The 12,382-nt window shown below is 48.4% G+C and overlaps 1 protein-coding gene across 1 annotated transcript; it reads right to left on the reverse strand.

Annotated features, from left to right (window-relative positions):
- Positions 1 to 482: 482 nt before the first annotated feature.
- LOC122913384 (zinc finger protein 154-like) lies at positions 483 to 6,759 on the reverse strand. The gene is given in 6 exon segments (XM_044260127.1): positions 483 to 1,006; positions 1,009 to 1,269; positions 3,052 to 3,178; positions 5,535 to 5,579; positions 5,679 to 5,794; positions 6,684 to 6,759. Coding segments are annotated over 6 exon segments (1,149 nt in total).
- Between the last annotated feature and the right edge of the window lie 5,623 nt (positions 6,760 to 12,382).

Here is a 12,382-nt window from a genome sequence, read left to right on the forward strand (position 1 = left end):
GGATTGGGTTCTGTGGCAAAAAGTGGATCAGGTCCATGCCATAGCTAGTCAGAGGAAAGGTTCCCACCCCAGGGGTTCAGACCATGATTTCCACTACAGAGCAGAAGAACACAAACATCTGTCTTCTCTGAGCATGCTAAGGTGACTCGCATGCCATGAGGAGGACCTCCTGGGTGTCAGAGGTGAGATACCTTCTACCACCACTGGCAGTGAGAATTCCGGCAAGGTCTGAGCAGGTCAGAATATGAAATGCAGCTCCTGAAAACTTCTTGTAACTGGAATGTGTGGTAGATGGCTCCTCACAGAGGCTCTCTAGTGCTGTTACCTTGAACAAAGAAAGAGCATATTTCCTAAATGTTTAATGCCATTCTCTTATGTGGAATTTCTTTTTCATGCTGAATGGGCTTAGATCTTGGCTGAAGGTTTTTCCACATCTACTGATTCATAAAACTGATTTGAGTCGTTAAGTTTTTGGTGTTGAATCAGAGCAGATGTTGGAAAACTTTCTCAGGTTGGCTGAAGTCCTGATGCCTTTTTCTAGTGTGAAGTTTATGGTGTTGAATGAGGCTATAGTTTTGGCTAAAGAATTTCCCACATTCACTGCATTCATAAGGCCTTTCTCCAGTGTGAATTCTCTGATGTAGAATGAGGCTAAAACTTTGGCTAAAGGATTTCCCACATTCACTACACTCGTAAGGCCTTGCTCCTGTGTGAACTCTCTGGTGTTGAATGAGGCTGGAGGTTTGTCTAAAGGATTTCCCATATTCATTGCACTCATATGGCCTTTCTCCAGTGAGAACTCTCTGATGCTGGATGAGGACAGAACTTTGGCTACAAGACTTCCCACATTTGTCACATTCATAAGGCCTTGCTCCAGTGTGAATTCTCTGATGTTGAAAGAGGCTGGAACTTTGTCTAGAGAATTTGTCACATTCAGCACACTCATAAGGTCGTGCTCCTGTGTGAATTCTCTGGTGCCGAACAAGTTTGGATATCATCCAAAAGTTTTCTCACATTCACTACACATGTAAGGCCTTTCTCTAGTGTGAGTACATAGGTGCTGAACATGTTTATATTTGAACCTGAAGGCCTTTCCACACTCACTGCACTCAGAAGGCTTTTCTCCAGTGTGGACTGTCTTATGCTGAACAAATGTATGCTTATAGCTGAAGGTTTTCCCACATTCACTGCACTCAAGCAGTCCTTCTCCAGTGTGAATTCTTTGGTGCTGAACAAGTTTACATTTACGATAGAAGGCTTTTCCACATTAACCACATTTGTAAGAACTTTTTCCACTATGAAAGGACCCCTCACACTTAGTATTGCTGTGTATACTCAGTATCGCTTTGGGAGTGGCCTGATGCTGGAGAAGTCCCAAACTGGCCAAGAAGTCCTTTTCAACATCCTCACAGGTGAAAGGCTTCCCTAATGAATGGTGTCTATAGGTCTTCACAAAGGAAGTCCTGTCCATGTTCTTGCTATTGGGTTTTCTCCCACTGTGCTCATTCTGGTGTTGGTGAAGATTTACACTGAAACAGAATTGTTTTCCACATGCCACACATGTGTATGATTTCTGCCCAGGATGTGTTCCTTGATGCCTATCCAGGTACAAAGTATCTTTCATGACAGGAACATGCTTCTCACAGAGATGAATCTTCTGGGTGGTTAGATTTGGCTCTGAGATCCTGATCTGTGGCATTCTTCCCAGAGAAACATTCTGTCCGAAAGGTGTCTCCTCACTCTCTCTGCCACACAAACAATCTGAAAGCAGAAATGCTAGTCATGTACATGTTGTCTCAGGAGACAAGTGGCAGCCACATTATAAATATGTGCCTGACATACAAAAGAATGAATACATGAGACTGTTCTCAGGATGGAGGAGTTGGGAGGCAAGATGAGGAAGGGGCTTCTTTGCAGTACTGTGATTCTAAAAGGCTCTCTAAGAAGCAGGATCACAAGATGAAAGTAGATCAGAATGGGACGCAGCACAGTAAGGAGAAGCAGGCAGAGTTTCTGACTTACTCCTTTGAGAATGACCTCCAGGAAGGTTGTTGCTCACATGTGAGTATCATGAAGAAACAGGAAAATGACTGCTGGTGAGTAGCTCGTGTTCAAGGACTACTGGGGATATGTGTTCACCAGCTATTATGCATGAGCCAATGCTGGGAACACTGCGAAGGCAGCAGTGGAAAGGAATGGGTAACTGACAGATGTAAGAAGTTGCCAGCAGCCAGGGACTAGAGGTCAGAGTAAAAATGACAAACTAGTCAAGTATCAAGAATAGGGAAGAAAAGGTGAAAATGAGGTGTGGCCATTTAAATGGCACCAAAACACTAGTTTGAACAAGTTCCTGGTATTATGTGAACACAGCCCTGACGTCATGTCCTGTCTCAGCTGCCAATCAGCAAGATCAGGTCCCCTCTGGCCCCTCCTGCCATGGCAGGAGTGGTATCATTCTGTGACATGTTCAGAAGTCTCCCCCACAACCCAAGTTGAGCAACTACATGGGACTTAGATAATGTAAGTCCTAAAGTTAAGACAGGACATATAGGTGGCCAGTACCAGCCTGCCATGACAAATTGTAGAAAACTAAACGTTACAAAAAACCTCACACAAAGGTCTCCAAGAACAGCGCATAGTAGACGTAAGTAGTGTCTGTTTCAACGATGGCAATTCCCGGCACATGCAGACATGTAGAACTATCCGAAGAAGGGAGCAAAACCCGAAGCAAGTATGTACCATGGATCTGCAGAAATCACCCAGCCAGGAAGGGGTCAAGCAAGGTGGGATCCATCCAGCTGACTGTCAAGACTACCTAGAAGGACGGCCCAGAATCCTTTGCGGCTAGACTTCAGGGCAGCAGGTGTTGAGGTAGCAGGGAGAGCAGAGGGCAGTGCTAACAGTCCAATCCAAGCAACAATAGCACCTACCCAGGGAACTAGGAAAGGTCGTAGTGCCCATGGTCTGGATGGAAGGACAGAACAGCCACTAGGGAAAAGCAGAAAGGCAAACTTGCTACCTAGGTCACTGTGATGGGTGTGAGGGCCTTACCCAGGGAGGCCATCAGTGCCAAGTTCTCCAGAATCACATCATGGTACAGGCGTCTCTGAGCATCATCAAGGAGACCCCATTCCTCCCAGGAGAAGTACATGGCCATATCCTCCAAAGTCACATTGTCCTGTCATGTTGGGGACAGATGAAATCACAGCCTCCCTACTGAGGACCGACAATCCACCCCACACATTTATCCCACACCCATCCCCTTCTCAAGCTCTCCACTTTAGAGGAGAAACCAGGACCTGATGCCACTGGTATTCCTCTTTCCTCATGGTTCTATTAATCAATGTGTCCAGCCCTCAGCAACCGCAGGCAAGCAGGCAGAGACACCATCTACACTCAGGAACTGGATTACAGGGCTGCATCTCTTCCTGACAGGCAATTTCCCTGGAGTCCTCCATATCATGCCTCACAATAAAAGTTGGGGTCACCCATCACCCTTAAGTCTCCAGTACCAGGACCCAAGACCATCAATTCCCACTCCTTCTCTCCACATGCACATGCACCTCTCACATCCTCAGACCCAACACGTGCATCCCCACAGCCCCTGCCGATTCCCTGCCCCACACCACATACATCTTCCGGGACTTGCTCCATGCTACCTGGAACACGGCATCCAGAGAGAACTTGGCAAATTCAAACAGGATCCAGTACTCCCCCAGATCTCTGATGGGTCGCACACCAGGGGTAGCCCTGGATGCTCCTGCAAAGGCCTCTCTGCCTGTCTCTAATCCTTGCTTCAACATTAGTCATATGGAACCACACATGAATTTCTGATGCCCATGACCCCTCTCCCAGTTCTGTCCTGCACTTGCTGCCCCATCAGGAGCCACAACCCTCCTCTTTCCACCAAAACCTCATTCAAATCTCAGCCATACTGGCAGCCATACCAAGCACAGTGGTTTTCACAGATGGCTATGCTTGCCCCAGACCATACACACCGGCAAATGCCCCAGAACCCACCAAAGCTCACCACAAAACTGTAGTAAACCCATCTTATATCAAGCAGTCCTCCTCATCTACTTCTCGTCCACTCTTCCCTTGGAAGTCTTAGCCACCTGCCACGACCAGGCTCTCCACATACTCCCTTCGTGGTTCTCTCCTACCTCGGTATTTATAATACCCATTGCCCCCAGCCACAAGCCCAAGAAATAGATCCAGCCCTTGGAACTTTTACTCTTCTTTCTGAGCTGCTAATAACGTTACTGCGGTGAGCGGACTCCCACTTTCTAAATAGGACCCTCAGCTCCACCCTGGTGCACACAGCAGCCACCACTTCCAGATGCCTCCATCCTAAACCTCACTCCAGATTCCAGACCTGTGTGCAGCTGCCCACTTGATGCCACTACTCATTTTTTTCCTCTGGAGTATCTCAGAATCTTAACATGGCCCCACACAAAGCCTGATATCCCCAGTGAGAATCACTCCTGCTACTGACCTTCCCATCTCAGTTGATCTACCTTCTACCCTACTTGCTGCTAAAACCAAAACTTTAGTGTCATATCCGACTCCTTCTTTTCTCTCTCACCCTCAAAATCAGCCCTTCTGGAAACAGAGATCCAGAATCCAAACACTTTTCCCACCTCCACAGCCAGCACTCTGGTCCATGAACACTCACCTGCACGATCGCAGCAGTAGCCTCTTCCCTGGTCATCCTACCTCCTCCCTCAATCCCAAAGTCTGTTTTCCACTCTGCAACCAGATGGAGCCTATTCAGACCTAGGTAAGACCATCTTCCTCCTCCGTTCCAAATCTCCCATTTCATTCATTACAGCTGCCTGACTTCTCAGGCAACCGTTGCCAAACGAACTCCATCCCCTGCTCTTTGTTCCTGAGAGAACGGAGACCTGCTGCTCCCTCTTCCCACACTGCAAGTGTTTGCACTTGCTTGTACCTATTCTGAGGTCAGCGTCTACACCTCTTTCCGTTGGTGGCCAGAAGAACTCCCTATCATCCTCAGCCTGGACTCAAAATGAGTCTAGATTACGCCCTGGCCTTTGGATCACTCCCACGTCCCCAAACTAAAGGGCCGGCAGAAAAGCGGGTGAAGAGTCCTCGGACATCGCATCTCAAAGTTGATACGGGGGATGGATCCACACCAGCGCGGGAGGGACACCCTCCACTTCACTGTGCAGGTTCCGTAAGTGCTACTGCAGCCTCGGGACCCGAGGGTAGAAGCACGTCACAGACGCTGGGAGCCACGGTGCATTCCAGAGGGCTTGGACCTCCAACCCTGGAGGCCAGACCTTGGGCTGAAAGGCTAAATAAACTCGGGATTCCAGTTCTCTGGACTTACTCTTCCCAGTTCCGTAACTTAGACCCACCTCCCAGTGCTTCAGTATCCTCACTGTCGCTCCAGCATGTTCTCCCTCTGAGCAGCCCTTGGAAAAACTTTTAAAACCCTGAATCAGACGGTGTCCCTCTTCTCTTCACAACCATCCACGGCTCCCATGGTTCTCCGGGCAGAGAAACCGCACCTGGGCCTGCCAGCGCAGGCGTGGATCCGCCTTACGCTCCGTCCCCTGAGGGCAGAATCCTCCACTCTCAGGCCCCCTGCAGCCCCCGCCCCGGTGGCCCCTCAGCCGGGAGCCGGCTCCCGCACGCCGCCCACCGATGCTTACACACGCGCCCCCGCCCACCGGCGCCTCCCTGTCGCGGACACCCGGGCCTGGGCCGCAGGGCCGCAGGGCCGCGAGCAGGCGCTCCGCGCTCGGGCCTTTGGGGTCTGGGTCGGTGGCTAAGGGGAGGCCCCGGGAGACGAGCGTTTACCTCAGCCGGGTCCCTGGGCGCGGCCGCCGCCATCGGACTCAGTGACGGAGCGGACACCCGGGCCGGCGATCCCCGTCCTGGCCCCCGCGCTGGGCAGCCCGGGTGGCGTCGCCTGCCGCGGGTCTCAGTCTGTGCGGCGGGGCAGCCTCTCCCCTTGCGCCTTCTCGGTCTGGTTAGTCCCAACGGTGCCAACCGCCCGACGGTGCCGCAACAAAGCGAGGAGCGCCCCAAACCGCCGCCACAGCGAGGACGCTGGAGGTCCCTCCCCAAGAACTGTCAAACGCGCAGAAAAACTCTTCTCTTACCCACAGCCCGTCAGCGCCCCGCCCTCTGGGTAACATAGTAGGAGCCCGGGCGAAAACGTTCTCACCAGAACCGTCCCAAGGGCTTGGAGCTTTTGCGAAGGGTCTAGTGAGGTTCTGGAGGCTTCCTTAAGGGATTCGCGCAGATTTATAGGGGTGCTGTCTACAAGTCGAAAAAGTTCTTAGGAACATGATTTCAGACCCCCTGAAGCTCAGCAGGCTCCCAGAGCATAAAACCAGTACTTTAGGTGCCCCTCAAGGCTACTGATACAAATAGACATATTCCATTAAGTTATTTCAATATAAAACATGTACATTCTTAGCTGTACATGAATAAACATTATCTTATTGTTCTTGGTGTTGGGATCCTTGATCAAAGGAACGAGACTGATACAAAGCGAAGGTCAAGCATAGCTTTATTTCATGCCAAGCATCAAGAACCAAACTGACCGGTCAGGGCTGTCTCTTACAAAAAAGGTGACAACCACGACCCCAGCAAGGCTGCTCCCAACGTGGCTGCTCTGGATGAGGCTGCTCCCCAGACAGGGCCTCTACCTGGATAGGGGCTGCTCCAGCGAGGCTGCTCCCTGAGGCCACGGCTCAGGGCGGTGGGGCTGCTGGAGGCTCTCATTGCTCTGACAGCTCTGACAGGAGTGCTCTGACGGCTCTTCCAGCTCTGACAGCTCTCCGAGCTCTGACGACTCTACTACTCCTCCCACAGCTCTTCTACGCCTCCCCAGCCTCGCAGACTAACCTTTATAGGGGTGGTTGAGTACCCCCCCACACAGGTGGCCAATGGGATTTATGATGCGAGCAAAACCCCTGCGTCCCGCCAGGGGGTCGCAACGTAAATGAAAGAAAGGGAGCGAGAGAGAGACGGATATGATGTAACTCACTTTATCTTTATTGGGACGAGGTCCGCACCACAATCGTCGCGGTTTGGCAGCTCCTCAAGTTGTCAGGATAAGGAGAAGTCGCCTCACAATCTAGACAGAGAGGTCACCGCAGAAGTTGAGACTAGGAACCAGCGAATGGTTGGCAATGAGACTGTCGGGGTGTCGGTAACACCGGCGATGACATTCTCCCGACAGGGAACTCGCTTTGCTCAGTCCAACGAGATGCCTCTTTTTATGTACTGTGCTAAGTCTCCTTCATAAACATATTACATCACTTGTTTTTCTCATGCTTATACATCAAAACACACACAAACATGAAAACATGTTTTTGCAACATTTTTGCAATATCATTTCACTGGTCAAAATATTTGCAGCTTATTGCTCTACGTTCATCTTTATCACTACACACACATTAGTCTTATCACTATATACACATTGGTCTAGGCTTACTTGCTATGCTTGTTTATCTGCTATAAATGTTTTTTACTTGTTTATATTTAGTTGGAGTAGGGGAGGCTTACTCCGTTTTTTATTTATTTATTGCATTTATTAATTAAAGGTTCACACTCACTACAATTTAGACCCACCTCAGTAAATATATGCGCGCCTCTCTGATTGGATGTCTTCACCTGGCCTAACTCGCCCTTGTATCTAGGCGTAGGTAAATTCCTCTGGGAGGGGCAGGGTCAATCTAATTTCACTGCATAGGGTCAATCTAAGTTCACTGCAACAAAATGGCTCCCTCTGGCCAACCAGGCCCTTACACGTCACATGCCATGAAACTTCAAGAGTCCGAAGTGAGTTGTTGAGTTTCATTATGTTCAGTCAGGAACAAGAGGAAAAGACTAGATAGGTTCATGACAGGAAGATAGAAGAGGGAAGTGTGATTGCCCTGAAGCAACTGCACAAGGGTGAAGCTTTGCCTCTAGTTCCCACAGAAAATGTCTCTCCTCCCTATATATTGTGACTGAGTCCTACCCATTGAGGAACAGCTTAATCCATAGGGTATTTCTTTCCCTATGTTCCAAGATATCCAACTCCTTTCAGCAATCAGACATGTATCTCAAGTGGAGAGAAACTAAACAAACGCTACTTAAAAAAAAAAAAAAAAAGATTTTATTTGAGAGGGAGAGCAGAGAGGAAGATGGAGCTTCCTTCTCCTCACTGAGCTGAGAGCCTGAGGTGAGGCTTGATCCCAGGAGCTTGGGATCATGGCCCAAGCGGAAAGCGGAAGTTTAACCGACTGAGCCACCAGGTGCCCCAAACAAATGCTATTTTGGTACGGGACAGTGGCTGCAGACTTCACACTCAGCGTAAGTGCAAAAGGAGCACAGAATCCCAATATTAAAGGGGTACCTGAATCTCAAGAGGAAGGGAGCACCCGAACTGCATGGTCCCATCAGCTTGCTGGGAAATGATTATTTCTCTTGTTACTGAAGGGAAATTTCTGCAAGAGGAATTCAGATTATTGCCACTTCCAGTCGGCGACGAGAGAAGAATTAGGCACAAACAAGTCAGCTGCAAAAGACTGGGAGCAGGGGCCAACAGCCGAAAAGGACTGCTGCCACGAGCAACTCCACAGTCTCACTTTTATTGATAGGAAACAATAGCCAACAGAAGGATTGATGAAGGTCTAACGTTAGTCACATCTTGCAGGCAGGCAAGGAGGAGGGTAAGGTTTATAGTTAACCAAGCACATTCAAAGGACTCATCTAACTAACAAAGAGCACTTCTGGGAAGAGAAAGGAGTGACAATGAAAAAGGGAAGCAGGCGGTTTTCGTTCCACCCTGAGCTGACCCGGTATTCCCGGGTGCTCGGCTTCCCTGAAGCAGGCAGCGTTCCGCCCTGGGCAGGCCAGGCATTCCCGGCTGCCAGGCTATGGTGAAGGGGCGGCCTTCCGCCCAGAGCGAGCCAGGCATCCCCAGCTGCCCAGCTTCACGGTCGTACATTGTCCTTCTCCCCAAAGAGCTGTTGTCAGTATCAGTATTTTTTAAGGCCATATCTAAATGTGCTTGGCAACTAGTAAAATCCTCCAGGGGTTACATTTTAAGTAACAAATTGTTCCGAGGGGCAGCAGCAGATTATCTCTGAAAGACAGTAGTGAAATAGAAATGACAGAGTTATTGATGGTGTTTATGTAGTTCTTTAAAGATAGTGGCAGGAAGCTCTGGGGAAACATCAGGGAAGGGTGAAAAAATTTATAAGACTGCAGTGAATTTGAGAAGTCATTTAGGTATGAGAGAACCCACTGAGCACAAGTCTGTGTTGGAACCTTGGTCACTCGAATGTATTGTCTCCACAAGGGGATTCCTTTTCATTCATGAGCACATTGAGCAATACCAGCTTGGGGAGAGAGTTGAAGAGGACATTAGAGTAGCTGGAAGAGTAAATGTAAACAGGGAATCTGTGGTGTCACGTTTACTCACTGCTCTAAAAGTGTGTATTGAGCACATAAATAAACCACTTAGAAATGTATTTCTTCCAAGAATTATGGCAAGTACTTCATAAACAATGTCAAAAAGAGAAGCTAAAAATAACTTAATTAAATGAGAGTATGTAAAAGTTTACAATTTTTTAAAAAATAAAATAGGCAAACTGAAAATATTCTGTGAATCTCAGTGAATCCTAGATTAACATGCCATTGAAGAACTGCAGTCATTCACGGACAACAAAGTCCTACCTCATGTCTTTGTGCAGGCACAATTAGGGACTAAGCTGGGTATGTCTCACTTTCATGGACAGTAATAGGAAAATGCCCACCCCACAGTTTTTCTGGCTTCCTAGCCAGAAATTAAGCAATTAGACTAAGTTACCACTAATCAAAGGCTAAGAGGGGCGAAAGCTTTAGAAATTCCAACAAATTTAACAGATCCAAAGTGAGTGCTGAGTTCAGAGTCTACCAAAGCACTTCTATGTCTTTTTACACATCAGGGTCACATGTAGACCTTCAGGCATCTACAATTCCTGGTCATTCCTGCTCTCCAACTTTTGCAACCTTGTTATCACTTTTTATTTAATATTACTTCTACTTCTCTAAATAGAAGATGACGTCGCATCTACTTTCCATGGGCCACAGATACTTGCTGGAAATGTAATGTCAGAGGCACAATAGAGAATCCTGAACTTGTGGAGGCCAAGAATATTAAGGCCATCCCACCTCAAGTTTAGCTGATGTGGGAAACAGAGGCCGAAGAAACTCATTAAAATTCCTTACCTACTGACAAGCCCCTGAAACAGACAGAGTGGCTCTCCCCTGGGGACTTAACTGCCCTCACCTTGAGGTTTTGCTAAGGACAATCCTAGCCTGACCAACCCCCTACCCCAGCATATCCTACCAAGATCCTGTAAGTCTACTTTAACCATTCCTTTATCTCTTACCTCCCTGTCTGAGGTAGTACTCCAGAATAGAAGGGGGCTTAATTTGTTGTTCCTCCAACAAGGGGGACTATGTGCCACATTAGGAGAAGAATGCTGCTTTTGAAGGACCCCGCATATAGACACCCTCCCCCCAGCCATAGATTAACTAACCGCTCTTTTGCTTTTCTGTAACTGCTTGGCTGAAAAACATCCTCCCACCACCTGCCACCTTATTGCAAAAACCGGGAGAGAACAAGGACAGAAAGTCTCTAGAGGGTCCCGCCCGGTCGTCTCGAGGAATTCTGAAGGAACTAACAGCTGTGACCTCAGATAACCCACCTTATGTTTTAAAACATCCAATAGAAAACCTGTTGCTTAGCCGTTGCTCCTGTACCCCTTCTTGCCCTATAAAAAAGCTTGTAAGCCCGAAGCCCGCGTGCTCAGCTAGCTGGTGCTGCTGACCGCCCTCAGGCGCGTCTGTGAAAAATAAATCCTCTTGCTTATTGCATCCAGTGGTCCGTGTGTGCGTCCTTGGGTGCGGGTCTCCTAGGATCTTTCATTTGGAGGTTCCACCGAGATCCACTGTGGACCCCAGCCCAATGACCACCGGTCCCACCGGGAGGTAAGCTGGCCGGCCATTGTCTCTGTCGTCTTGTCTGCTGCCTTGTCTGCCTGCTTGTTGTTTGTGTCTTGTTCAGTGTTCGGTATCGGAATTGTGCTATTACGCGTAATAGACCGGTGTTCGGGGCAGCTTGAGAAGGAGTTGACAGACTCAGACTTCTCCCCTGACACCCTGGGAGACGTCCCAGGGATTCGGGGAGCCCGAATTTTCGGTGCTCCAAACGTATCCGAGGGATACGTTCACTTTTTGGCCGAGGGAACAGCTTTTGCTTTCCCCCCGACCGTCGGAATCGGTTTCGGTTTGGCGCCAAAGCTGCAAGGCACATCTTGTGACCGGTCTATTTGTCTTGTTCAGTGTTGTGCCTATTTGTTACTTGCTTTATTCAGAATCTAAAATGGGACAGTCTGTAACTACCCCTTTAAGTCTAACCCTTGACCATTGGCAGGATGTGCAAAGCCGAGCTCACAATCAGTCGGTTGAAGTCAAGAAAAGGAGGTGGCAAACATTCTGCACCTCCGAATGGCCAACATTCAGTGTTGGCTGACCCAGAGAGGGGACTCTGGCTTTATTTCTCTGTTTCTCCCAATATTTGTGGGGGCTTCTCCCTCACTCACTTCCCATGTTAATGGCTGTAACTGGAGCCAACTGGGGTTAGTCTAACTCAAGACAGAGACTATAAGGAATATTCCCAAGCAGCTGCCGAAACTCCCTTTGTTTCGGGGAAGTTTCCCTGTGTTCTCTGGCTCAACTTGGACTGCTTAACCCCTCCCCCCTTGCTGGTGGGAGAGCATGGCATCTGCTCCTTTCTTGAGGCTTATGAACTCCAAAACCAGGAATCCTTTCTCTGCCTCCTGGCAGCACTTTGTTTCTTCTGTTTCCCCCTTCTCCTATTTCTGTGCACCAACGTGCGTGCAGCCTGCATGACTACTAGCCTCTAGATCATGCACCACGGCTCCGTCCCTTTTCACGGTCAAGGAGCAAGAAAAGCACCCCCTGGACCTAACACCCCCCACTCCAGATCTTCGCACTTGTGTCTCAGGTAAACATTCAATGTGGAGTGGGTCCAGGTGAAATGTAAATCAGTACTGGAACTAAGTTAAGTTTGTTGTTAAGGTAAGATGTGTCTTTTAAGTTATCAGCAGTAAATGTGAAACTTAGAAGTTTACTGAAGGTCAAATAAGCTCGTGTTATTTGTTAAAATTTGTTAGCAAAGAGATGACTAAACTGATGGTTAATTGTCTGTCTCAAAGTTTTTTTTTTTTTAAATTTTTAATTTTTTTTTGTTCTTCAATTTATTTATTTTCAGAAAAACATTATTCATTGTCTTTTCACCACACCCAGTGCTCCATGCAAGCCGTGCCCTCTATAATACCCACCA

This window comes from Neovison vison, chromosome 7 (assembly GCF_020171115.1).
Source record: "Neovison vison isolate M4711 chromosome 7, ASM_NN_V1, whole genome shotgun sequence".
Taxonomy (NCBI): Eukaryota; Metazoa; Chordata; class Mammalia; order Carnivora; family Mustelidae; genus Neogale; species Neogale vison.